We start from the raw sequence: 27688 nt of genomic DNA, 5'->3' as shown, positions 1-27688 counted from the left end.
TTTGGTTTTCAGACTTCCCATTCCATACCCTTCAGATTTCTATATAATGTGTGTGTGTGTGTGTGTGTGTGTGTGTGTTTTGACGAGGAGATGAGCTACATTCTTCCAGCCAGGGAACTTCAGAGAGCTACACACTGTGGACAGATTTCTAGCTCTTCTGTGTCATAGGGAAGCATGTTTGAATGCACAGTGTTTTCCTAGGAACCCGATACAACACACCCAAGTGCATTACCAAGTTAAGCAGAAGTTATTTGTGGTTTCATACAGATTGTGGCAATCTCTTTCATTTTAGTTCCACGTGCAATTCATATCACCACTCAAGTAAACATAATTTGACAACCTCTTCTCCTGTTCCCAGTGGTTGATATCGTCATTCCAAATCTCTGATGACTCAATCCCCTCCCCATTAACAATGGCTCTCGGAAATTGCCCTCCTTAGGGAGGGGAACACAAGCTCTCCATTCTAATTATAAAAGTAGGCATTTATCCAAAACCGATTAGTGCTGTTGACTCTCACGCTCTCTGGGCTCAAATCCCAGAACTGTCCCCACTCCCACTTGGCCTGTTGCATAGACTTGAGCAGTTAACCCCTCTTTGCTTCACTTTTCTCATCTCTGAAAAGCCAAAGGTGATGGTACTATTTTGGAGGGTTGTTGTGAGCATTAAGTGTGTTAATACCTGTACCTAGCATGTAGTAAGTGCTCAATAAATGGTACCTCTTATTATTTTTCTAGTACCCTGATTCACTGTATCTCTTCATCCTTTTTACTCATCATTTTTCAGGCCAACACTTCTATTCCTGTCAGCCCAAATTTCTTCCAGTGTCCTTCCTGAACCTGTGGGCTCTCCCCACATCTCTTTCTGACAAACAGCACAGATCACTTTTCTCACCAAGACTTCCCATTCTACATCCTTCAGATTTCTACATAACTCTTGTCTCCCTTTGTAAGCCTTTGGATTCCATGTAGCTTCTTGGACATTACACTCAGGAGCTACACTAGAACACTCACCCTATACTAATTTTTTTTTTTTTTACTTATTTGACAGGTAGAGTTAGATAGTGAGAGAGACAGGGAGAAAGGTCTTCCTTCCGTTGGTTCACCCCCCAAATGGCCGCTACGGCCGGCGCTACGCTGATCCAAAGCCAGGAGCCAGGTGCTTCCTCCTGGTCTCCCACGTGGGTACAGGTGCCCAAGCACTTGTGCCATCCTCCACTGCCCTCCTGGGCCACAGCAGAGAGCTGGACTGGAAGAGGAGCAACCGGGACTAGAACCTGGTGCCCATATGGGATTCCAGCGCTGCAGGCAGAGGATTAGCCAATAAGCCATGGCGCCGGCCCTCCCTATACTAATTTAACATCAACAGTTCACTAGGCCTGAGACTGGATGATGTGAGTAGGCAGGGTATTACAGAAAGAAGAGTGCTGGGCTGGGAGACACAGAAGGCTGCTTCTGTGTAGCTCTGCCACCAGCTCCTCACACCACAGGATGAGTGACTTTTCCCATGTCTGCTCATAGATGGAGGATCTGAATGGTTTCATGTAGCTCAAACTGTCTGTGGTTTTAAATCCAACACTTATTGAGCTACCACACTGGGCCATGATTTATGCTAGGTACTTTGTCTATTCACGCTAACAAATTTCAATTGTGCAGATATTACTGGCTGCACCTATCCTAGGCCAAGGGGCTAAGGGATTAAGATAGATATAGACAAATTTTGCAGAATTTCTTGGAGGTAGGTTTCAAGGCTCCAATTCAAACCAAATAACTAGGAAACGTGCTCACTGTCTAACAGCCAGTGATAGGCAGAGCCACCACATGAAGTCAGTTCTGCCTGGCCCCAACGTTGGCTCACTTTCCACTCGATGTCCCCAACAGCCTTCACATGGGTGGGGATATGGAGGTCAGAGGTCCCTGTTTAAAAGTGCCATCACTCTGACACCACTTGCTATGTGAGCTGAGGCCTGGGTTAAGAATGGGGATATCTGTAGGAAAGGAGAGAGACAGGTGTGTTGTGGGGTGGGGAGAATGTGATGTGGATGTGCCTGTGCCTTTCCATGGGTGCCTCTTGCTCCTCCTCTGGTCCACTCACGCTTGCCTCTTGAGCCCCGACCCTTCACCCCAGGCGGTCTGCAGCCCACTGACCTGTACTTTCCTTGTAATAGTTCATGGCGTCTTTCAGGGTCTCCAGGAAGATTTCCTCCCTGGCCTGCTGAAGCTGGCTCTCCTTCTTCCAATCCTCCATTCCTTCCACCTGGCTCCACGGCCCCAGGGGCTCTGCCTTCCTGCTCTCGCTGTCATAGTGGAAGAAGGCCTGGTCGTTGAGGAAGGCGGTGGCCTGAAACCTAGGGAAGCCTTTACTGGGCCTGGACAGCCCAGTGTAGAGAAAGGTCAGCAAGTAGGGACCTGAAAAAGAAGAGATGCAGACGGGTGGGGCCCACACACAGTACTCCCACTGTGGGGCGCAGAGGGCCAGCAGGGAGGACCTGGCCTGGGGCCTCTTCCTTCTCAGCTTCCAGGCTCACACCATGGACGGAAGAGCTCGGCTTTTATTCTGGGGATGATATTTCAGAGACCACCCTTTGCCTTCACGGTGTTGGTTCCTCTGCTTGGCACACAAGGTGATGATATATTTTTTTAAACCTTGTAGGTATACTGGGGCCATTATGACTACATTCTGGCTAAAGGAAAAATAAACGGAAGTGATGTGTTTCTTCTGGGCCAAGGCCCCGTGAGCCGGCTTTCCTTGCCTTTCTTTCCTTGGGTGATGGCCATGGAGGCCAACGGGTGAAATGGAAGAGTCTCGAGATGCAAAAAGCCCGGATGCTTGAGTCAGCCCGCAGAGGAGAGGAACCTTGCTGGATCTGAATTCAACTTGATGTGAGTGAGAAATCACTTGTTGGGCAAAGTCACTAAAAGTTTTGTTACCATTGGAGCATAATGTAATCTAGCCTGATAAATACACACGGGTAGAAAGCATACGATGGAGAATTTACTAGAAAACTCAAGAAATGATACAGAATGGATCAGCATAGATTAAGACTAGTATGGATCTCAGTAGTGTATATCTTGCATTTTGGTGCAAGGCAGAGGCTGAGAGAGGGGGACATTTCCATCCATTTCCATCATTACTTTGATAATTAATTCATGATGTGACTCACATGGGTGTGAATAATGTAGGTCACATAGTAGATTTCTGGATCAAGTACTGAAATTATTATTTCAAAATGTTTATGTGTTCATTTTTTTTGGAAAGGTGGAGGGAGGGAAGGAGAGAGAGAGAGAGAGAGAGAGAGAGAGAGAGAGAGAAAGAGAAACTCTTTCATTTGCTGCTAAACTCCCCAAATGCTTACTGGGGTTGGGCCAGGCCAAGGCTAGGAGCCTGGAATCCATCCTGGTTTACCACATGGGTGGCAGGGACTTTAAGTTCTTGAGCCATCATCTGCTGCCTCCCTAGCTCATTAGCAGGAGACTGGATCAGAAGGCAGAGGTGGGATTTGATCCTGGCACTCCAGCATGGGATCAAAGCGTCCCAAGTGTCGCAAGCAGTGGCTAAACTTGCTGCACCGCAGTGCTTGTCCCACTGAAGTGGGACAAGCTAACTAGCTTCTAAATGTGGTTAACATTAAGCCAGTACACCTCTAGTGGAGAAGATAACCCTCTGTCACATGGGTTGGCCTCATCCAATCAGTTGATAACCTTAAGAGAAAAGACTGGAGTCTCCCAAAGAAGAAAGAATTCTGCCTTCAGACTCAAGCTCTTTCTTGGGTTTCCATCCTCTGCCCTGCCCTGCAGGTTTAGGACTGCCAGATCTCACACTTGTGTGCCAGTTCCTTAAAATAAACCTCCCCTTCTCTCTATTATATGAGCCCCTCTTCCCAATGACAGTACTTCAGAAAGTTCATGGAAAATCAAATTAAGAGATAAGCTTCTTATGGTACAATTTATTTGAAAGGCAGAATTACAGAGAGGCAGAAAGAGAAAGATAGAGAAAGGGAGAGAGAGAGAGAGAGAGAGAGAGAGAGAGAGAGAATCTTCCATCCCCTGGTTCATTCCCCAAATGACTGCAGCAGCTGGGGCTGGGCTAGGCCAAAGCCAGGAGACAAGAGCTTCATACAGGTCTCCCACATGAGTGCAGGGACCCAGGCACTTGGGCCATCTTCTGCTGCTTTCTCAGGCACATTAGTAGGGAACTGGATTAGAAATGGAGCAGCCGGGACTTGAACCAGTTCCATATGGGATGTTGGTGCTGCAGGCCGTGGCTTGACCTGCTGTACTACAATGCTGGCCCTAGAAATTTTTAATACACATGTATATGAGAGGGTCTTCAAAAAATTCATGAAAGATGAGTATTAGGAAGAAATTATGTATAGATTTCAACTATTTTTGTGCCCAAATAAACTTATCTTTTAATTCCATCTCCATAAACTTTTTGAAGATTTCTCATACATAAAGCATATTATAAAAAATTGCGAGGATTCCAAATTTTTTGTACTAAAATAAAGTTATCAAATATTTCACAGATATTTAGATATTTTACTTTTTAATATTTAGGGGAGAAAGAGAGAGAGAGATTTCTATCTTCCACCACTGGTTCACTGTCCAAGTGCCTGCAATGATCGAGGCTGGGCCAGGCCAAATGCAGGATTTGGGAACTCAACTCATTTCCCATGTGGGTGGCAGGGACTCAACTACTTGAGCCATCACCTACTGTCTCCCAGGGCGGCAGAAAGCTGGAATTGGGAGCTGGAGCTGGGATTTGAACTCGGGTATTCCAGTATGGAATGCAGACACACTGGCCACCCCTTCCACGGAACCCTTGTATATAATACACATCCTGTTAGTTCTGTTTCTCCAGAGAACTCTGACTCATGCCGAGTTCACTGTACACTATGGCAATATTCTAAACGTGAGTGTCTTATTCTGACAATTTATAAAAGTAATGAATTTTAAACACTCACAATTCAGGAATCACAAGTTTGCATCTCTTCTGCCTGAACATTCATAAGCCAGGAAGAGCCTCAGCCCTTGGTGCCCCTCTCCCAGCCCATCCACCCTGCTCTGCGTCTTCCCTCCCTTCTTCTCCAGGGCTCATCCCTCGCTCCGTCCACTCACCCGCTTGGGTCCCCTGGGGGACCGTTGAACCCAGAAGGAGTGGCAGAGACAGTAGGACAGGCACCATCTTTGCTATAGTGCCTGGGTGGAAGGTACTGGACAGGAAATGCAGGTCTTTCCCTGGGGCCTGGAGCCGTGCCCAGGGGAGGTGAAGCCACAGGCCAATGAGAGGGCCAGGATGGGCTCCTCCCCTGAGATTGAGAAAAAGAGCCGCAGAAGACAGGAGTGTGGTCCTGAGGTCTGCAGTAGGGGCTTTAAACTGAGAGCTGAGACACTGGCTATCCTTCAGGTGGAGGAAGGCTGGTGGGCTGGGGGCGAGGTGTGCTGAGTGGTCGATGCTGGGATGTGTGTCACCCTTCCGGTCAGTTATGGCACTCCCCACTCTGGGATCGCTAGTGGGGTTTGGATGTTGTCAAATCAGGCTTCATCTCTCACCTCTGGAAAAGCTCTCGACATGTCCAGAATCCGGGCCTGGGTAGACCCCAGCCTCGGTGGGCTCATCGCTCCCCCACACCCCACCTGCCAGAGCTGTGTCTTAAAAACATTCACCTCCCTCCCTCTCTATGCTGGAGAATCCCGACCTTCCCCCACGAAAGCAGAAACAGCCAGGACAGCCCCCTCCTACCCTGCCCTCTGCAGCCTCCCTTGCAATGGAATGAGCAGGTGTACACAAGGCTTGGCTCAGCCAGCAGAGCTCCAGCTCTGGACACTGAGTCAGGTGTCAGATAAATAAGGCAGCAGATTCCATGGACAACACTTTCTGCTGGTCTCAGCCACGGCTGCAACTGCCAGTTCCTAGGGCAGCACTAGCCATGAAGATGTCCTGTGTCCAGTCCCTGCTGGTGGCGGTGTTGGTCCACTCGGTCGGATCTGCTGCCCTCTGCTGGCAGAAAAAATTATTGCTATTTATTTGGGGGAGGGGAGCGGAGTTCTTTCATTTGCCAGGTCCTTCCCCAAATACCCATATGGGTGTGCATGGGTGCTGGGCTGAACCAAAACTAGGGGCCTGGAGCTCAATCTTGTCTTCCATTTGGGTGGCAGGAACTCTGAGTCATCACCACTGCCTCCCAGGGAGCACATTAGCAGGAAGCAGGGATGGAGAGCAGAGTGGGGACTCTGATATGGGCTGTGGGAGTGTAACCTAGCCAAATACCTGTCCACGGAGTGTGTTTTTTATTCTGTTTTTTAAAGATATATTTATTTATTTAAAAGAGTTACACAGAGAGAAGAAAAAGGGAGAGGGAGAGGGAGAGGGAGAGGGAGAGGGAGAGGGAGAGGGAGAGGGAGAGGGAGAGGGAGAGAGAGATCCTCCATCCTCTAGTTCACTCCCCAATTGGCCGCAATTGCTGGAGCAATGCCAATATGAAGCCAGGAGCCAGGAGCTTCTTCTGGGTCTCCCAAGTGAGGGCAGAGGCCCAAGGACATGGGCCATCTTCTACTGCTTTCCCAGGCCATAGCAGAGAGCTGGATCAGAAGTAGAGCAGCCAGGACTTGAACCAGCACCTATATGGATGCCGGCGCTGCAGGTAGCGGATTTACCTGCTACGCCACAGTGCCAACCCCCAGAGTGTGATTTTTTAAAAAAGTTTATTTGGGGGTATGGCATTGTGGCGTGACAGATTGAGCCACCATCTGCAAAGCCAGCATCTTGTATGGGCGTTGGTTCGAGTCTTGGCTGCTCCACTTCTAATCTAGCTCCCTGCTAATGCACCTGGGGAAGTAGTGGAGAATGGCCCAAGTGTTTGGGCCCCTGCACCCACGTGGAAGATCCAGATGAAGCTCTTGGCTTTGGCCTGGCCTAACCCTGGCTGTTGTGGCCATTTGGGGAATGAACCAGCTGATGGAAGATTTCTGCCTGTTTCTCTCTCTCTCTCTCTCTCTCTCTCTCTCTCTCTCTCTCTCTGTAACTCTGCCTTTCAAATAAAATAGCTATTTTTAAAAAGTTTATTTGAATGTCAGAGTGACAGAGACAGAGATCTTCCATCTGCTGGTTCACTCCCCAAATGGCTGAAATGGTTAGAGTTGGGCCAGACTAAAGCCAGGAGCCAGGAACTCCATCTGGGTCTCCCACATGGGTGGCAAGGGGTCCAAGCACTTGGGCCATCTTCTGCTGCATTCCCAGGCACATTAGCAGAGAGTTAGATTGGAAGTGGATCAGCTAGGACTCAAAACGGCACTCCGATATGGGAGGCTGGCATTGCAGGCAGCAGCTTAACCTTCTGAGCTACCGGGCCAACCCTGGGAGTGTGATTTTTGACAGCATCTCCTGCCTAATTCAGAGCATGGGTTCTCCAGGCTCTCTGTGGACTCTGCAGATAACTAATAATTAGCTACTAACTAATCATTAACTTTATTTTCTACTTAAAGTCAGAATTGGATTCTGTTTCTAGCGATGAAGAATGATACTGACTGACACAGAAATTGGTCCAAGGATTGTTTCCAGATGATAGATGTTCAGGGGAATGGAAGGATGGGAACCTGAGATTGTTTCTGGGGCCGGAATCCAGTGCAAACACAATGGTCTTTGGGAATCCATGCAGGCCTGGTATGCAGGAGTGGGTAGAACAGTGACTGGTTATCTCTTGTGGACGTCTGGAAGGAGTGCTGTTGAAGGGAACATTTCTAGTCCCAAGTGGCTGATCCCACAGGGGAGTGTGAGGGATATGAGGGATTCAAGGACCAAGGACCAGAAGTCTGAGTCCAAGAGTGGCAGAAAGCTTAAAGCTAAAGAGAATAAACTCAAACACAGAAGTGATTGGCCCAAAGCACAGTCTGAAAATCAGGCATCTTCTATGATAGTGCAGTTGCAAGGATGAAACAGACAAAATCCTAATAATGCCTAATTGTTAAAACCTAACAATGAAAAAGTAGGTTTTATGCCCGGCACCGCGGCTCAATAGGCTAATCCTCTGCCTGCAGTGCTGGCACCCCAGGTTCTAGTCCCGGTTGGGGCGCCGGATTCTGTCCCAGGTGCTCCTCTTCCAGTCCAGCTCTCTGCTGTGGCCCGGAAGTGCAATGGAGGATGGCCCAAGTGCTTGGGCCCTGCACCGCATGGGAAACCAGGATAAGCACCTGGCTCCTGGCTTCGGATCTGCGTGGTGCACCGGCCGCAGTGCACCGGCCACAGTGGCCATTGGAGGGTGAACCAACGGTAAAGGAAGACCTTTCTCTCTGTCTCTACCTCTCTCACTGTCCACTCTGCCTGTCCAAAAAAAAAAAAAAATAGGTTTTATATCTTAATTACTCAAACCTAGTATTTTTAATAACAAAATATGATCCAGGCATTCCTTCCAATTTTACAAGGTTGATACCGATGGGCAGTACTAATAAGAGCATCATTGGAGAGAAACGCAGGAAGGTAGCTGTTGAGTGTGAACACAACACTGGTCACGGGTAGAATTTCTGTTGACAGAGATGGGGGCAAATTTCATAAGGATGGGGTTGTGTCTATCATGTTCTTTTGTCTGTCACTAGTGCTTAGCCCAGTGATTGACAAAAGACAGACAATAAGCACTTATAAAAATAGGCCAACAGGGGCTGGCGTTGTGGAGCAGTGGGTTAAGCTGCAGCTTATAATGCCTGCATCCTGTATCAGAGTCCCGGCTGCTCCACTTCTGATCCAGCTCTCTGCTAATGCACCTGGGAAAGAAGCAGGTGATGGCCCAAGTTCTTAGGTCCTTGCCACCCATGTGGGAGACATAGATGGAGTTCTAAGCTCCTGGCTTGGGCCTGGCTCAGCCCTGGCTGTTGTGACCATTTGGGGAGTGAACCAGTGGATGAAAGATATACCTCTCTCTCTCTCTCTCTCTCTCTCTCTGTTCCCACCTCTTTATCTCTGTCACTCTGCCTTTCAAATAAAATAAATATAAATAAATCCTTTTAAAAAAGGCCAACAGATATAGGAACAAAGACAAAGAGAATGAACACCTCAGGGTTATCAAGACCAATCTGGTGGGGACAGAATTCATGAAGATGATTGAGGAGTTGGATTGTCTGGGATGGTTAAGTGCAAAAGTGAGGTTGGAATCAGATTTCGGAGAGACCCAATCAAAGACATGATGCATCTGACGTCTTCCAATGAGTGAGGAGCTCCATGGTGTCTTCCCACACAGCCTGTGTTCTCTGGTCAGCAGTTTTCAAACTTTTTGTGCCATCTTCTCCTTTGCCAGTCGTTCTCAAGGTAATTTTTAGTGCATAAAATAAAAGTAAAGCTGTATGGGCAGGGTGTTAGGCTCTTCTGAAGTGACTGAAGAATTATTTAAGAAGGAAATAATGTGGTCGGCACCGCGGCTCACTAGGCTAATCCTCTGCCTTGTGGCACCAGCACACCGGGTTCTAGTCCCGGTCAGGGCGCTGGATTCTGTCCCGGTCGCCCCTCTTCCAGGCCAGCTCTCTGCTGTGGCCCGGGGGTGCAGTGGAGGATGGCCCAAGTGCTTGGGCCCTGCACCCCATGGGAGACCAGGAGGAAGCACCTGGCTCCTGCCATCGGATCAGTGCCATGCACCGACCACAGTGGCCATTGGAGGGTGAACCAATGGCAAAAGGAAAACCTTTCTCTTTGTCTCTCTCTCTCTCACTATCCACTCTGCCTGTCAAAAAAAAAAAAAAAATGTGGCAATGAGACCCTCCTGGGGTTGGGCCTTCATGTGGTTTGTATTTGGTTCAACTGCCCTCCAAGGCGTCACGTGCTGAAATTTAATCTCCACAGTGAAATATGGGGCAGGCTGGAACTTAGCCCAAATGTGGGGTTTAGAGCTGGAGTCTTTGGGCCAAGACTAGGTTACATAAGGCCAGTGGAATGGAGCCACCAAATTGAATTCTGGTTTTATAAGAAGAGGGAGCAAGATCCGAAGACGTGCACATACACAGGTGCTCTCCCTGCCCCTGCCATGGGATGCCCTGCTCTCCCTCAGGACTCTACAAGAGTCCTGACCAAAGGCCTGACCATGGCCTTTGAACTCAGAGCTGTGAGCAAAAACCTCCTCTTTTCTTTGTATGCTTTTTATAAAAGATTTATTTATTTATTTGAGAGGTAGAGTTACAGAAGTGAGAGGAAGAGACAGAGAGAAAAGTCTTCCATCCGCTTGTTCACTCCCTAAATGGCTACAACAGCTGGAGCTGAGCTGATCTGAAGCCAGAAGCCAGGAGCTTCTTTCGGGTCTCCCACGCAGGTGCAGGGGCCCAAGGATTTGGGCCATCTACTACTGCTTTCCTAGGCCATAGCAGAGAGCTGGATCAGAAGTAGAGCAGCCAGGACTCGAACCGGAGCCCATATGGGATGCTGGCACCGCAGGCGGAGGGTTAACCTACTGTGCCACAGCACCAGCCCCTCTTTTCTTTGTAAAGTTTTTTTTTTTTTTGACAGGAATAGTGGACAGTGAGAGAGGTAGAGACAGAGAGAAAGGTCTTCATTTTTTTCCATTGGTTCACCCTCCAATGGCCGCTGCGGCTGGTGCGCTGCGGCTGGCGCACCGTGCTGATCCGAAGCCAGGAGCCAGGTGCTTCTCCTGGTCTCTCATGCAGGTGCAGGGCCCAAGGACTTGGGCCATCCTCCATTGCACTCCCGGGCCACAGCAGAGAGCTGGACTGGAAGAGGAGAAACCAGGACAGAATCCGGCACCCTAACCTGGACTAGAACCTGGTGTGCTGGCGCCACAGGCAGAGGATTAGCCTATTGAGCCGTGGTGCTGGCCTTTGTAAAGTTTCAGATATTTCATTGCAGTAATGAAAAAATAGACTAATATGGCCCTCCTCAGTTGGCACTTGACGTTGTCCCACCTACAGGAGAATCTGTTGGTGTTCTTTGCTGGGTAGGCAGGAGCTGATTGGAGACCACTGTTTCCTCCCTGGTTTGCTCCATTGATGCTTAACACTCACTCCTAGGTTACCTGTCTTGTTGGGCCTGTGTGAGCTTCCGGTCTCAACCATTTTACACCCAACTGATTAGGAACAACCTTTTGACCTCTTCTTGGCAAGCTGTCGTAAGCCTCCTGAAATCAGACTCCCTGCAGGTGTCTTGGTAGCTTTGGGGCCCTATCTTCCTGCCGTACACCTGACTGGGACTTGGGTCTCTTGGGTCTTCTAGATTTCCTCTTTTACCCGCCTGTCCTGCCATAGGTGGGGCCAGATCTCACATTCCAAACGGCCTTGGCCCTGCCCTGTTCATGTGAACTTTGCTTTGGTTTCCTCATTGGTTTGACATGTTTATTCTGTCATGCTATTTTTCATTTGTTCAAAGTATCAGAAGCTGGTTTGAAATATCATCGGCTGGGTTGTTCCTTCTGAGTTGTTGGGGCTTTCTTCCTTGACTAAATTGAATAGACATGTCAAGGACAGCATTTCCGCGTATTGTCCATCCAGTACTGTGTAAGAAAAAAACCACTCATGTGTAAGAGAAATACAGACCAGGGGCCCATCCACGCCAATTTCTCCCTGAAAGAGTTTGAGATAAGGCACAGTCAGGACTCTGCAGGTCTCAGGAGTGGGCAAACAGTGCCCTTCCTCATCACCGTCCCTGCCTGAATCTGGAGCTTTTGAGAGTACTTTTAGTGGGTTAAGTGGGATTCTGAGGAAAACCACTATGAGTCCCTAAGTCTACCTGTTTGCCTCCCATTGGGTCATCTATCCTCTTATGTCCCCCTCCTCAAGGTTCCTTGGTCCTTGTCTTCCTCCCCACTGATGAGCAGACACAGATATCAGCGTTCCCTTCAGCATCATTTAAGATACTCCTCTTCCAGGCAGGCCTCCGCCCACTTCTCTTTGTTTCTCACTTCTTCTTGGGGTCCAAGGTTTTGGATCCAAAGGGACTCAGGCTGGGACTCCTTCCTTGAATCCAGTGAAGTCCCATCCACCATAGGCATCCCTCCAGAATGCTACCTTGCCTTGTGCTTCCACTCCCAAGCTCCCAAGCCAGCACCCTAAGGCCAGGAGACCTGAAGCCTCTTGAACCCTACATTCAGTCAGTTTGCTTAGCTTCACAGCACGCCTCACTCATGGCATTGATTCCATCTCAGTTCAAAATTCTCTGTCAGCATCTCGCTTTACTTATTTATTTATTTGTATTTAATTTTATTTATTTTAAAAATTTATTTTATTTATTTGAAAGAGTTACAGAGAAAAGTGGAGACAGAGAGAGAAGTCTTCCATCTGCTGGTTCACTCCCCAGATGGCCACAACGGCCGGAGCTGCGCCGATCTGAAGCCAGGAGCCAGGAGCCAGGAGCTTCTTCTGGTCTCCCACGTGGGTGCTGGGGCCCAAGGATTTGGGACGTCTTCTATTGCTTTCCCAGGCCATAGCAGAGAGCTGGGTCGGAAGAGGAGCAGCCAGGACTAGAACTGGTGCCCACATGGGATGCTGGCACTTCAGTTCAGGGCTTTAATCCACTGCACCACAGTGCCAGCCCCATAATTATTTATTTTATCCTATAAAACCTTTAAAATGGTTGAGGTTTGACTGAAACTTCTGTGTTCAATACATTTCTACATTATACCATGTTTTTGCAATTTTTCTCCTTTTTCATTCCCCACCTCTTCTTCCTCTCCTTAGTCAATGATTTCCTGGTGAAAAGCCTTTTCCTAACACAACAAATGAGGGTGCTGACCATGGTCACGTTCATCCCCAAGCCCAAGCTGGGGTGGGGCTGGCATTGTGGTGCAGTGGGTTAAACTGACACCTGTGATACCAGCATCCCATGTCCAAGTGCTGGTTCAAGTCCCAACTTCTCCACTTCTGATCCACCTCCCAGATAACTGGCTGGGAAAGCAGCAGAAGACAGGCCAAGTACTTTGGCCTCTGCCACCCACCTGGGAGACCTGGATCAAATTCTGGGCTACGGGCTTCAGACTGGCCCAATTCCAGCCATTGTGGCCATTTGGAGAGTGAGACAGCAGATGCAGACAGAATATAGCTCCCTTTCTCTCTGTTACTCTGCCTTTCAAATAAATAAAAGAAATCCTTTAAAAAAAAAAAAGTCCAACTAGGGACTTAGGTAAGCTGCTTGTGAATACAATAATTAAGTGACTTGTTCCCTGTCAAATAGTGATTGGCAGGCTACCATATGAAGTTGTCTGACACCTACAAAGTAGGACTGAGGTGAGGTTTTGGTACAGTAGTTGAGATGCCAGTTTGGACACCTGCATCAGAGTGCTTGGGTTTGAGTTCTGGCTGTGCTCCCAATTCCAGCTTCCTACCAGTGCGGACCCTGGGAGGCAGCAGGTGATGGCTCAAGTAGTTGAGTCCCTGCTTCCCACATAGGAGGCCTAGATTGGGTTCCTGGCTCCCAGCTTTGACCTGGTCCAGTCCTGGCCATTAAGGTTATTTGGGGAGTGAATGAAAGGATGATGCTCTCTCTGTCTCTCCAATAAGTAATGAACGAAAAGTTGCAGCATACCCAGATGGATAAAGACATGGAGGAGAGAGGTCAGAAGTACCTTGAGGGGCCGGCGCCGTGGCTCACTTGGTTAATCCTCCACCTGAAGCACTGGCATCCCATGTGGGTGCTGGGTTCTAGTCCTGGTTGCTCCTCTTCCAGTCTGGCTCTCTGCTGCGGCCCAGGAGGGCAGTGGAGGATGGCCCAAGTGCTTGGCCCATGCACCTGCATGGGAGACCAGGAGAAGCATCTGGCTCCTGGCTTCAGATCAGCGCAGTGGCGGCCATTTGGGGGGTGAACCAACAGAAGGAAGGCCTTTCTCTCTGTCTCTCTCTCACACTGTCTGTAACTCTACCTGTCAAAAAAAAAAATACCTTGAGAAGAAATGACTCTGACCTCACTTCCTGTGTGAGCTGAGTCCCTGGAGTAAGGGTGGAGGAAGCAAGGGGGGAGGAGGAAGCAGGAGTTGGGGGGCCATGCAGATATGTCTGTGCATTTCTATTTTTGTTTTTTTCTTCCCTCTTCTTTAGGGCTCTGATCTTTCCTCCTGCTGACTTCCATTATCACAGCTGCCTGAGGGCTGTACCATGAGCCACAGCCCTCTCAGTCCACTGGCCTTCTGTGTCCTTGGATCCCTTCCACCCATTCCAGCAATCTGGATTGAGTTCCCAGTGGGCATTTGGGGGGTGACCAGCAGACTGAAGCTCTGTCTGTCTCTGTCTCTTACACAAAAATAAGTTCACAGAAAACACACTTCATACGAAGACTATGTGTGCATTTCAAAGTTTTTTTTTTTTGCACCAAAACAAACTTATCTTGTAATTCCATTTTTTTCCCTGAACATTTTGCAGTCACCTTGTAGAGGAAGAAGGCTGATTTGTTGAGGTGACAGCGACCTGATATGCAAGGAGAATTTCACTGGACTTGGACAATCTGGTGTAGAGAAAGTCACAGAGTAAGGACTTCAAAAAAGTGTGAAAGTGGAGAGGACTTTGAGGCATGGGAGTCAGCTGTGGAATCGCACAGTGGGGCAGCAAGGGGTCAAGAAGTAAGACCTGGTCTTTGGGGTCAACAGCTGCCCATGCTCTTTCTTCTTGTCAGCCCCTAGCACTGCATTCTCACATGGGCAGAAAGACTTGCTATTGGACGGTAAAAAGTGGAGGAAGGAGAATTTACCAGAAAATTCAAGCAATGAGTCAGAAGAGATCCGCATGAAATCCAACTGGGACATTGCCTCTACATCACCGATTCTTTAAGTCTAACTAGTTGCTAAGCTGATGTCTTGCCATAGTGGTGAGAAATGCATTTGCTGACTATTTGAAAAGTTAACATATTTTAAACCTGCACAACCTTAAGTAAGAAGTCAGTGGAGGTGTAGTTTTGCTTTTTTCGGGTGTCTGTGTGATGATGAGTCGAGGACTAGTTGAGCTACTTTGTAGTTCAGTTGGTTTCCCAGGTCCAGCTCTGTCGGGAGAGATTTTCCTCCTAGTTCTGACTCTTTCCTTCTGCTGGTAACCTTTGCTGCTCGTGTTTCTTACTCTCTTCGAAACCAGCTAGTTACACTTGTCATTCCCAGGATGCAGAGATACTAGACTGTCACGCTTCTTTCTACTGCCGACTCCTGGGTGGTGCCTGCCGCCATGCTGTGCCAGGTCCTGGCACATGTCGTCCACATATGGCTGTGGGAGGAGGCTGGTCTCATCTGGTGGGAAGAGAAGAGACAAGGAGGGCATTGTTGATGGAATAAAGCAGCGGAATGAGAGCCCCATTTACCCTTGGGGGCTTCTTTTCTGGCACCAGTCCTCAGAAAAGTATTGTGAAAGAGAAGTTTGTCTTGATGATTTAGGGTCCTGATAGAAGCTCAGACATAATTAAGCATATCCCCTCCCCCCAACCTCTTAGCATTAACCTTAGCCTCCTCCCCTAATACCCACACTAACCCGGGCTGTGAACATTTATAAATGGAGCCATTATGGAATCAGGAGAAATTTATGCAACTTTGAAAATGTTCTTATTCCCCAAGCTCTGTGCGTCTCCCCCCTTTCCACGCCCACTTCAGACGTTTAGACAAGGACTTTGGTCACTGTGACCGGACCATCTGTGTAGCCTTGAGTGGTGGGGTCACGGCTCTTGGTTCTCAAGAATATGATCACATGCCAGCAGCAAAAATGCGCTAAACTCACCTGACTCAGTGGCTCCACTTCCCACTGAGGTGAGCTAGCAAATGTGGAAAAGTCTGACTTCAGAACCATCCTTGGTGCCCGTTCTGCCTTTCCCACTCACTGCCTGAGCTATGACCTTTGCAAGTGATCTAACCTCTCCACACCTTCATTTCCTCACCCATCTAGAACACAAGGATACAATTAATGCCTACATCATAGGATTGTAATGAGGATGGAATGAGTTAGTATTAGATAAGGGTTGGCTCACAGTGAGTTCTGTGTATCTTACCTTCTTTTCCTTCCTGCCATAAACTGTTAATAACAGAGTAGACATTTCAAGTACTTAAAACTAGATGGGGGGCGGTGCTGTGGTGCAGAGGGTTTAAGCCCTGGCCTGAAGCGTCGGCACCCCATATGGGTGCTGGTTCTAGTCCTGGCTGCTCCACTTCCAATCCAGCTCTCTGCTGTGGCCTGGGAAAGCAGTAAAAGATGGCCCAAATCCTTGGGCCCCTGCACCTGCGTGGGAGACCTGGAAGAAGCTCCTGGCTCCTGGTTTCAGATCGGTGCAGCTCCAGCCGTTGCGGCTATCTGGGGAGTGAACCAGAGGATGGAAGCCCTCTCTCTGTCTATCTCTCTCTGTAACTCTGTCTTTCAAATAAATAAATAAATCTTTAAAAAAAAAAACTAGATGGAAATAGAATTCTCTCTCATGCAAATTTTTTAAAAGATTTTATTTATTTGAGAGGTAGTGTTACAGACAGTGAGAGGAAGAGACAAAGGTCTTCCTTCTATTGGTTCACTCCCCAAATGGCTGCAATGGCCTGAGCTGTGGCGATCTGGAGCCAGGAGCCAGGTGCTTCTTCCCAGTCTCCCACATGGGTGCAGGGGCCCAAGGACTTGGGTCATCTTCTACTGCTTTCCCAGGCCACAGCAGAGAGCTGGATTGGAAGTGGAGCAGCCGGGACTAGAACCGGCGCCATATGGGATGCCAGCGCTGCAGGCAGAGGATTAACCTACTGTGCCACAGAGCCGGCCCTCTCATGCAAATTAAGTTCAGAGGTAAGCAGTCCAGAGCTGGTGGACCATCCTGTTATCAGCAAGGCCCCAGAAACCTTCGATTGTGGCTTCCATCTTCAAGGCTCATGGTCTAAGATGTGTTTTCTGGAAGTTCTACTGAACAACTTTAGCTGACACCTAATTGGCCACCTCTAACTGCAGTGAATGTTGGGACATGTTTTCTTTTAACCAAGCACATTGAACAACATCAGGTTTTCCTTACTAAGGAAAAAGAGAGGAGTGGATGCTTGGTAGGCAGGTTGTGGTCTGGGACATGGCAGGTAACAGAAGTGTTTCATTGCCATGTTGCCGTGTCTTAGCCTGTTTCCTGTTGCTGTAACTGAACATCACAGGCTAGGTGACTTATTAAAGATAGGTGTTTATTTAGCCTACTGGTGTGGAGGCTGGGAAGGCCAAGAACATGGTGCTGACCTCTGCTCAGCATCTGGCAGGGGCCTTCCTGCTGGGCTGTGGCGTGGTCCAGGACATCACATGGGGAGCCTGAGCGAGTGAGTCAGAGAGAGCTCACTTTTATAACCAAGCCACTCCCACAGTAGCCCATTGAATATTGATCTGTGAATGCACTGAGCCACTCAAGAGGCCGAGCCCATCCCTCCAAGAGGTCTCCCTGCTCAACACTGCTGCAAGGGAACCAAGTTCCCAAAACACGAAACCATAGCACACTGAATAGCTCTGATTCCTACTGCGCCTGGAAATGTACAGGCTCCGAATTTCCTATTCTATGAGAGATCATTTCACATCCTTGCCAAGTTTCTATATTGCTGCCCTTAGAGTCTTCTTAAAATGTGTTCTCTGTATAATTTTTTAAAGATTTATTTATTTATTTGAAAGGCAGAGCTACAAAGAGGCAGATGCAGAAAGAGAGAAAGAGGTCCTTCATCTGCTGGTTCACTCCCCAGATGGCTACAATGGCTGGAGCTGCACTGATCTGAAACCAGGAGTCAGGAGCTTCTTCCAGGTCTCCCATGTGGGTGCAGGGACCCAAGGACTTGGGCCATCCTCTACTGCTTTCCCAGGCCATACAGAGAGCTGGACTGGAAGAGGAACATCCAGGACTCAAACCGGTGCCCATATAGGATACCAGCACTGCAGACAGTGGCCTTACCGGCTATGCCATAGCACTGGCCCCTCTCTGTGTAATTTTAGCAAGATACTCTGATGTGATCTTGTGTGTGTGTGTTTGTGTGTGTGTGTGTGTGTGTGTGTGTGTGTGTTTTTCTTGGTTTCTTTTAGAATGCCTGGCAGGCTGCTCTCTCTCTTCTGGATGTGAAAGGAGACACAAGCCTACCCCGGGGGCATGGACAGCCCTTAGGATGCTGGCTGGAAATTTTTCAAGATTGCATCCATGAACCTCTGGAAAGCAGCAGAGAACTAAGAACAGTTTATTTCCTGCAGAGAACCACATGATCAATTGGCGGTAGCAGGGTCCTGGATGGGGTAAGGGGGAAGGGAGGCCATCATGGAATAGGGTTGTGGGTGGGATGTCTGCCTCAGGAGGATGCTTTGTGCCCAAGAAGTGTCTGTGCTTGTGAACAGAGAGTTGTGCTGTGACCGAACATCGTACCGGAACCAGGTGCAGTATAGAGAACCCTGGTTTCCTCCAGCTCTGCTCCACGAAATGTCCAGGGCTGACCCCGGGAGTTGTCTTAGAGTAGACCGAACCCTCCCTCCTCAGCCTCAGGAGTTATGCTCCCAGCCCCACCCCAACCTGCACTCCTCCCCTGCTTAGCCCGCCTTTCTCCTTCCCATTCTTGGCCATATCTCTGGAGGGGGTCCTGGCTGCAGCAGTGGGGATGGGGGTGGGAATGGTGTGGAGGCAGGTATCCCAGGGCCCAAAGGGTCTGCTGGAGGGGGTGTGTGTCACAGAGCAGATTCCCATGGTGCTGTGAGGGGGAGTGGGCTGTGCTTTTTCTTTTAGCCAAGAGAGGAGGAGGTCACCAGGAGCCCTGGTTGAGGGCTGTCTGAGGAAATGACACACACACAGACACACACACACACACATGCAGGCACTTAGGTGCTCACATGCAAACCCACACTGATATGTGCAAGCACACACCCCCACACTCTCTTGCTCTCTCCTGTTGGTCAACTTGTACTTTGGGTGTTCTGGGCAGGAGAGAGGGGTTTAGTAGGGATTCGGTCTTAAGGATATGCTCTGTGTTGTTGCCTGCAAGCCCCCTATTGGTAACACACCTACGCCATTGCTTTCCCTTCAGATCTGAAAACCTCCCTCTGTTTACTTGGAATACGCCTCACCCTCCAAGACAGAGTTTTCTCCAGAGCCTGTTGTCCCTGCACAGCAGGGCTCCTGCTCCTGCAGCCGCAATTCCTTCACCCTCCAAGAAGGCTGCCAGGAATGACGAGGGGAGGGGGAAGCCGTGGGCGGTGGCAAAAGGCAGGGCCAGGGAAGAGCCCGGACCCTGCGGCTCCAGCCTGAGGACTCCTCTCTCTGCTCCTTCCCCCTGCTGTTGGTGCTGCTGCTCAAAGCTGCCAGGTGAGTGCAGGTGAATGTGTGGGTGGAGAGCAGCTGGGCTGCCTCAGGGTCTGGTTAAGTTGTGTGTGTGTGAGTGTGTGTGTGTGTGTGTGTGTGTGTTTGTGTGGGTACCCTGGGGTCTAGAGAGGCTTCTCCAGCTGTGATGCGCACACAAATCACCTGGGGATTTTATTACGATTCAGATGTGGTTTAGGAAGTGTGGAGTGTGGGCCTGAGATCCTGTATTCCTGGTGATGCCAGTGTTGCTGCTCCATGGCCATGTTTTCAGTAAAAGATTCTAGAATGTTTTCCAGCCCAGGTTGGGCAAGATAGGATTGATGAGCCTGGGTCTGCACTGCCAGGTCCCACCGTCATCACTGGACATCACCTGCCTTATACCTGAACCCCCGGCCACCAAGGGAATCTTGAACATTGTATCCAAAAGAACTAGAGATGCTTAGAAAAACTCTTATCAAAAGCATGATGGAATTTCAAAACAATCTGTTTAGATATTTGAAAATCTACTCAAACTCTGCATTTTCCTTTTCTCTGACATCTCTTGAACTAATCAGTGTTGCTTCTCTGACTAAAATAATTTTTTTAAAGAAGATTTACTTCTTTAATTGAAAGGCATAGTGTCAAGGAAAGGGTGAGGGAAAGAAGGAGGTTGGGAGGCGGAAAGTGGAGGTAGGTAGATGTGGGGGGAGAGAGATAGATATCTTCCATCCCCTGGTTCTCTCCCCAAGTGGCTGCAATATCAGGGCTGGGCCAGGCAGAAGCCAGGAGCTTGGAACTCTATCCAAGTTCCCCACGTGGGTGGCAGGGCACCAAGTACTTGGGCCATCATCTGTTACTTTTCCAGATGTATTAGCAGGGAGCTGGATGGAAAGCAGAGGAGCCAGGACTGGCGCTGGTATCCTGAGATCCCTGCAGCAGCCTAACCCACTATGCCACAAGGCCTACCCCTGACCAAAATCTTTTTTTAAAAGATTTATTTATTTATCTGAAATTCAGAGTTACACACAGAGAGAAGGAGAGGCAGAGGCAGAGGCAGAGAGAGAGAGAGAGAGAGAGAGAGAGAGAGAGAGGTCTTCCATCTGCTGGTTCACTCCCCAGTTGGCGGCAATGGCCGGAGCTGTGCCGATCTGAAGCCAGGAGCCAGGAGCTTTTTTGGGTCCCCCATGCGGGTGCAGGGACCCAAGGACTTGGGCCATCTTCTACTGTTTTCCCAGGCCACAGCAGAGAGCTGGATCAGAAGTGGAGCAGCTGGGACTAGAACTGGCGCCAATATGGGATGCCGGCACTGCAGGTGGAGGCTTTACCCACTACACCACAATGCCAGCTGCAGACTTATTTGTGAGAGGAGGATGCAGGTTGCAGAGAATGATACAGGGGGGCTGGAGACAGCTGGACCACATGGGGGAGACCACAGGGTCCCAGGAAAGCAGGAGATGAGGGAGGAGGGAGGGCGGGAGTAAGGGAGACTCCCTTTGCTCTGTAGACTTTGGGAGATGGGGCAAAATTTGGTCGAACCCTCCAGGAGGTCCCCAATCTGTGTGGAAGACATGTGATTTTGGTGATAACAACCTCACCAGGAAGGAGAAGGAAGGGTGTCTAGGGTTAGATATGGGGGCTCCAGCCCAAGGGAGTCTCAGGGAAATCTTATTCGCTTTTGTCCCCCTCCCCCTTCCAACCCCCAGAGCTCTGTGGGGAGCTCTGGAGACCTCAGCTGAGTTCTGAGAAGACATTTGGTGTGGGTGTCCAGTAAAGGGACTGAATGTATAAGAGCTAGAGGAGGGAGGGAGGGAGGGAGGGGGGGAGGGAGAGAGAGACAGAGAGTGATGCAAAAGACCCTGGAAACCACTTGAATTTCTGACACCTGGAATATGCCCTGCATTCAACTATTAAATTCCAGGCATGCAGGGAATGTGCTGGACATGTGTTCTAGAGGGTGCTGGGCTTGCATTTTCAAATAAGATGAGGCTGGGAGCAAGACTTGAGAATTGACCCAATTGGTGTTTAGTCTGACAACTCTTCAACAGAGCCTGGGCAGAACCCTCAAATCCAGGGACCCAGGGCCTATTTCAGGAGGAGGGTGCAGGCACCCCATCAATGGGGCTGGTTGAGTCCCATCCTGGCAGCCAGCCAAGATGCTCTGGTACTCTCTTGCTTTACAGAGCTGGTACCTGAGGCCAACAGTGGATAAACAATGAAGCAGTGCGTCTCAACCAGAGGTGATTTGCCCCAAGGACATTCAGCAACATCTGGAGATTTTTGTTTGTTTGTTTTGTTATGAAGTGGGTGGGAAGGGAGAGGTGTGCTTCTGGCATTTAGTGGGAAGAGATCAGGAATGCTGCTCGATGTTCTACAAGGCACAGGACTTAAAGAACTGCCAGGCTCCCAATGTTGGTAGTGCCAAGGTTGAGACACTTAGTACCAGCACAGGGACACTGGAGACTTTGTTTTGGTCCTTTGTGGAGCTCAAATCAGCCCAAATAAAACTCAGAGTCAAACACGGGGCATGTGTTTAGTGTAGTGGTTAAAATACTGCTCAGGATGCCTGCATACCATATCAGACTGCCTGGATTGAAGTCTGGGCTCTGCTTCGCCTTCCAGCTTCCTGCTAATGTACACCTGGGGAGACAGCCATGCTGCCTCAAGTACTTGAGCTTCTGCAGCCTGTGTGGGAGATCTGGGGTCCTGGCTTCAGCCTGGCCTACTCCCAGTTGTTGTAGGCATTTGAGAAGTGAACCAGCAGATGGGAGATTCTCTCTCTCTCTGTCTCTCTCATCTGTCAATCATATCTGTCCATCATCTGACTTTTCAGATAAATAAAATGCAAACACTTATTGAGAAACCACTTTTTTTCCCCAGGCACTTCACTACGTACTCTCCCCTTTAAGGAAGCGACAGGCCTAGTATCCCTGTCTGAAATGCTTGGGACAAGAAGTGTTTTTTGATTTTGGATACTTTTGGATTTTGGAATATTTGTACATACATAGTTAGGTCTTGGGGATAAGATCCAATTCTAAACACAAAATTAATTTATGTCTCATGTATACCTATACACCTAGCTTGAAGGTAATTTTATTAACATTTTGATGCACCTGGGTTTTGACTGCCACCCAATCCATGAGGTCAGGCACAGGACTTTCCTCTTGTGGAAGCAGAGCAACACTCAGAAAGTTTTGGATTTTGGAGCATTCAGATTTTGAATTTTCAGCTCAGGGATGCTCAGCTAATAGTGATTTTGTTTTCTTCTTGTCTTGATTTTCAAATTAGGACACAGGCTTTGTTCCTGTATCTATCTAACTTTGTTTACTTTCAATCGTTCATTTCTTCCTCTCAATTCTAGAAGAGTATGTCCCAATTGTGTTTTTCGGTATCCCAATCAGGTTTTCTGCAGAATCTGTCCTACTGCCTTCAAGGTAACTGTCTTATTGGTGATCCTTTTCCTACTCTATTGGTAGTAAGCTGATATATTTGAAAATACATTTGTTTGGCTGGCGCCGTGGCTCACTAGGCTAATCCTCCGCCTTGCGGCGCCGGCACACTGCATTCTAGTCCTGGTCGGGGCGCCGGATTCTGTCCCAGTTGCCCCTCTTCCAGGCCAGCTCTCTGCTGTGGCCCGGGAGTGTAGTGGAGGATGGCCCAAGTACTTGGGCCCTGCACCCCATGGGAGACCAGGAAAAGCACCTGGCTCCTGCCATCGGATCTGCGTGGTGTGCCGGCCACAGCGCGCCGGCCGCAGCGGCCATTGGAGGGTGAACCAATGGCAAAGGAAGACCTTTCTGTCTCTCTCTCTCTCACTGTCCACTCTGCCTGTCCGGAAAAAAAAAAATTTGTTCTCATTTTTGAGAAGTCTGGGGAACAAGGGATAACTGTCATCTGCCATCTTTAGTCATGAGACCACTTTTGCATATTTCTAGGGATTAAATATTTATTGTTTTTAATTACTTTCAAAGATTTATTTCAAAGGCAAAGTGACAGAGAGAATGAGAAAAAGAGATAAGGAGATTTTTCCATTTGCTGGTTCACTCCCCAAATGGCCCTGATGGGACTGGGCCAGGCTGAAACCAGGAGCCAGGAACTCCATCCAGGTCTACATGTGGGAGCAGGGGTCATGGTACTTGGGCCATCTTCTACTCCCTTCCCCAGGACATTAGCAGGGAGCTAGATTGGAAGCAGAGCAGTTGGGACTCTAATGGTCCCTCTGATATGGGATACCAGCAACGCAGGCAGTGGCTCAACCAATTGAGTCACAATGCTGGCTCCACTTCTAAAATATTTTTAACCTATTTTTGTAGAAAAGAATTTTCAATGGCCTCTGATACACGCACTGTATTCATGGTCTATGATGGAAGTAAAACAGTGGGGACAAGGGGCAGGCAGACATTCAAACTCTGGTTCCTAGAGGCTCAGAACAGTTTTCTCACAGTTGGTAGATGGCGACATACTTTTCTGGTCGGCTGAGACCCTTAGGTTGGTCCCTTGGAAGCATCTCACTCTGTCTCTTCTGACTGCATAAAGATGTCTGTTCTGCCTAATCTGTGGCATGTGCTTTGTTCTTATAGGGGTAAGAAAACAATCTGTAGAAACTGAAATCAGTTTATTTTGTTACAAAAATTATTTGAATTTCAAGCATAGTTTTTTGTTAATATGCATTTCCATGAAATTTTAAAGACCTCTCCTACATGTAGTTTATAAAATTTAATACCCACTTAAAATAGTTTTGTGCATATTCTTGAGTGTTATAAGCTGATATGAGACAGCTTAGGCATGTCTCCTATGCTGCCATGCTAACTTAGAGACACAGGTTATTGTTATATAAAGGGTGATGCCTAAGCAGATTCACTGTTGGGGAGGAAACAGGGTGCTCCGAGTTATGGGAAAAATAACATGAGAATCAAATCATTGAAGAAGCAGAAAAGGAGATATCATAGGACACAGATTTGGACGAGTAGCCTTGGACAGATGTAGGTGCATTTTGAATCTCTAAGATACTAGACAAGGAAGAAAACAGGAGGGTAAGAGACAGTAGTAGTTGTGCATTTTCACATGAAATAATCTCCATTCTCTTTTTTGGAATAAGAGGTTTGCATGGTGCTTTGCTCTGTTTGGGTTGCTATAACAAGATATCTCCATCTGGGTAATTTATAAACAACAGAAACTTATGTTTTTCAGATCTGGAGGCCAAGAAGTCCAAGCTCAAGGCACCAGCAGATTCTATGGCTGGTGAAGGCCTGTTCTTCACAGATGGTGCACCCCTCACAGGGTGGAGGGGCCAGAGGGCTCTCACAAACCTTTTTTTTTTTTTAAATTATTTATTTTGAAATTTAGAGTTACAGAGAGACATACATATATATATATATTTAGAGTTACAGAGAGATGCATATATATACATACATACACACACATATATATATGAAGATAGAGAGAGAGAGAGAGATACAAAGAATATCTTCCATCTGCTAGTTCACTCCCTAGATGGCCACAACAACTGAAGCCAGGAGCTAGGAGCTTCATTTGGGTCTCCCATGTGGGTGGCAGTTACCCACATACTTGGGGCCATCTTCTGCTTTTTCCAGACGCATTAGCAGGGAGCTGGATTGGAAATGGAGCAACTGGAACACAAATCAGTGCCCACATGGGATGCTGGCATTGCAGGTGGCATCTTTACCTGCTATGCCACAATGCCAGCCCCTACAAACCTCTTTTATAAGGATACTAATCCCATTCAAGAGGGTTTACCTTTCATTATCTAAGGGCTGCTCCTTTTAATATTCTCACTTTGGGTATTAGGTCCCACCATACGCGTTTTGTGGAGCACACTAGCACTCAGACTATGGAACACGGTTTCTGAGAGTGAGGGTTTAGGGTAAATACGAATGATTGAGAACAGCTGCTTGGCACTGAGAAAGGCTGCTGATTAGGTCAAAGATAAAGATGGCAAACTCAGGCTTGTATCATGATGCTGTTTTGGCCAGGGAACTGAAGAATTTCTGAAACCTGTCCTTAACCATGGTTGCCTCTCGCCAAGAATGAGATAAACCTGAAGAACAACCAAGAAGGAGCCAAACTTTGAATTCTTTTCCCATCAGCTCGGCCTTTGCCCCCAAACCCTATGGCGTTTAACTCTGGTAAACTCTTCTGGGTTATCCTCAAAATATTTTCTTTGCTAAACTGGTAAGGTCTAAAGAGCATCAGACTAGAGGAAGCCTTGACATTTGCTCTGTTCATTGCATCTCATCTGTAAGCAGCTCTCTAACCTAATTGCATTTCAGTCGTACCATGTAATGGGAGCAGAGGCCGCCCAAACATACCTGTACACACCTGAGGGCATGGCAGCTGAGGAAGGTGGAGAACAAGAGAATGTAAGTTTGAAGCCAGTGTCAGCGCTGATTTAGTTAAGATGATGTGTTCATAGTATCAGACCTACCCGCCATCACCTGTGTAAGCAGCCGTTTTCAAAGGGCAAGCAATCAAAACCACCACCCTGGTCTCTTACTTTTAGCCTTTGGGAAACAATGAATGAGGAAGAGAAAGACCGTAGGGCTGGCATTGTGGCGTAGCAGGTAAAGCCCCTGAAACAATGACATCCCATATGGGCGCTGGTTCAAGTCTCAGCTGCTCCACTTCTGATCCAGCTCCCTGCTAATGGCCTGAGAAAAGCAGCAGGAGATGGCCCAAATACTTGGGCCCCTGCCACCCACATGGGAAACCCAGATGAAGCTCCTGGCTTCAGCTTGGCCCAGCCCTGGCTGTTGCAGCCATCTTGGGGAGTGAACCAGCAGATGGAAGATCTTTCTATCTCTCCCTCTCTCTGTAACTCTGACTTTCAAATGAATTAAACAAAAATTTTTTTTTTAAAAGACAGACTCTGGTTTCTCCCCACCCTGAGAGCTCCTCTCCATTCCAGCAGCACAGCAGGGGAGGGAAAAGAGAGAGAACAGCCACACACAATTATTTTACATAGGCCACTCAGTTAACTAATAAATAAGTACAACCAAATCCTTGGAGAACTAAAAGGCTTCCTAAAGCTATCCTTGGGTTAGGAGTGATGTAGTGGCCTGCAGCTCCCTCTAGTGGAGAGGGAGCAGTACACGCGCTCTGATCATTGTTCTCTGCCCTGTAACAGGATGTGTGGCCCATTCCTGAGGCGACTGTTACGTGAGGAGAGCCAGCACTCCACCCCTGTGGGGCGCCTCCTGCTTCCTGTGCTCCTGGGATTCCGCCTCGTGCTGTTAGCTGCCGGTGGGCCTGGCGTCTATGGCGATGAACAAAGTGAATTTGTGTGTCACACACAGCAGCCAGGCTGCAAGTCGGCCTGCTATGACGCCTTCCACCCCCTCTCTCCACTGCGCTTCTGGGCCTTCCACGTCACCTTAGTGACTGTACCCAGTGCCCTCTACATGGGTTTCATCCTGTATCATGTGATCTGGCATTGGGAAGAATCAGGAAAGCTGAAGAAGGAGGAGGAGGCCCTGGTCCCTGAAGGGGAGAGCAGTAAGGATGCCTCAGGGACTGGGAACTTGAGGCTCCTCTGGGCCTATGTGGCACAACTGGGGACTCGACTGGTCCTTGAAGGAGCAGCCCTTGGGGGGCAGTACCATCTATATGGGTTCAAAATGCCCAGTTCCTTTGCATGCCGTCGAGAGCCTTGCCTTGGTAGTATCACCTGTAATCTTTCCCGCCCCTCTGAGAAGACCATCTTCCTAAAGACCATGTTTGGGGTCAGTGGGGTCTGTCTCTTCTTTACTCTTTTGGAGCTTGTGCTTCTGGGATTGGGGAGATGGTGGAGGAGCCGGAAGCACCAATCCTCCTCTTCTAACTACTTCCCAACTTCAGAGAGCACTAGAAGTCACAAAGAACCAACCAATACCTTCCCAGTGATGGAAACAAAACAGCAGTTTCGGGAAGCAGGTGAGGAGGACACCAATGACCCTGTTTCTTCCTGCCCCTGATGTCTGTCCTGATTATCTCCCCCCAGAGCAAAAGTTACAAAGTAGATATCCCAATTCCAGGCCGAGTGTTCTGACAATAGCTCCCAACCCATCTCCCAGTGCTCACTCTCATCAGTTGGATGATACCTTCCAGTGAGCCAGGGGAAGAGTTCTAGTCCATAGTAGCCCTTCCATGAAATCTCTTCCCTCTTAGGAAAAGTCTCACCTTCTCCTTAATTACTTTGCAGCATTATGAAGGCATCTGACTCACCTGAAGGAAACCCTATGATGGGATCTTCTCAATAGCCAGTGAGTGGGGATTCATGTTCATGACAAATTAGAGGCTGTTGAAGCATCTCTAAGGATAAAGGATCTAAGGATGAGCCACGCTGTCTAAAGCATTTCCCGGAAGAGTTCCTGCTTGTGCCTTCTCACCAGAATTCTCTGGGGTCAGCCCCAGAATTTTCAAAGAGTTGGTTCAAGAGTCAGCCAGAAGCCTCTATAAACTGTGCCTCTCCGCTGCCCAGCTCAATAAACGTTGATGACTGTTA

General features: G+C 48.5%; 2 protein-coding genes across 4 annotated transcripts in view; one reads left to right on the top strand and one right to left on the bottom strand.

Annotated features, from left to right (window-relative positions):
- The window catches only part of AZGP1 (alpha-2-glycoprotein 1, zinc-binding), a 7159-nt gene extending 1890 nt beyond the window's left edge, over positions 1-5269 (bottom strand). Inside the window, exons 1-2 of the mRNA XM_002721874.5 lie at positions 5115-5269; positions 2145-2405 (exon numbers count right to left, since the gene is read on the bottom strand). Of these exons, the coding sequence (XP_002721920.1) occupies positions 2145-2405; positions 5115-5181 (328 nt within the window). The 5' untranslated portion in view covers positions 5182-5269. The remainder of the gene's footprint in view (positions 1-2144; positions 2406-5114) is intronic.
- LOC100349542 (gap junction gamma-3 protein) lies at positions 2431-27688 on the top strand. Of its 3 annotated transcripts, XM_070064406.1 has the most exons (6): positions 2431-2879; positions 17955-18158; positions 18938-19215; positions 26333-26700; positions 27043-27117; positions 27386-27688. In XM_070064406.1, the coding sequence occupies exons 4-6, from the start codon at positions 26334-26336 to the stop codon at positions 27391-27393; spliced, it is 450 nt and encodes a 149-aa protein (XP_069920507.1). In that variant the 5' UTR covers positions 2431-2879; positions 17955-18158; positions 18938-19215; position 26333; the 3' UTR covers positions 27394-27688. The 3 variants fall into 3 exon arrangements, with proteins under 3 accessions (XP_069920507.1, XP_051703723.1, XP_017193352.1); XM_017337863.3 differs by having other exon boundaries at positions 2469-2879; positions 26333-27117; XM_051847763.2 differs by lacking the exon at positions 27386-27688 and having other exon boundaries at positions 2449-2879; positions 26333-27173.

This window comes from Oryctolagus cuniculus, chromosome 19 (assembly GCF_964237555.1).
Source record: "Oryctolagus cuniculus chromosome 19, mOryCun1.1, whole genome shotgun sequence".
Lineage (NCBI taxonomy): Eukaryota > Metazoa > Chordata > Mammalia > Lagomorpha > Leporidae > Oryctolagus > Oryctolagus cuniculus.
Note: the sequence above shows the minus strand (reverse complement) of the source record. Positions and strands in the feature narration are given on the sequence as shown.

Bases quoted from the DNA above. Each gene is read 5' to 3' on its own strand.
- LOC100349542 (XM_051847763.2), top strand. From the start codon at position 26,334: ATGTGTGGCCCATTCCTGAGGCGACTGTTACGTGAGGAGAGCCAGCAC.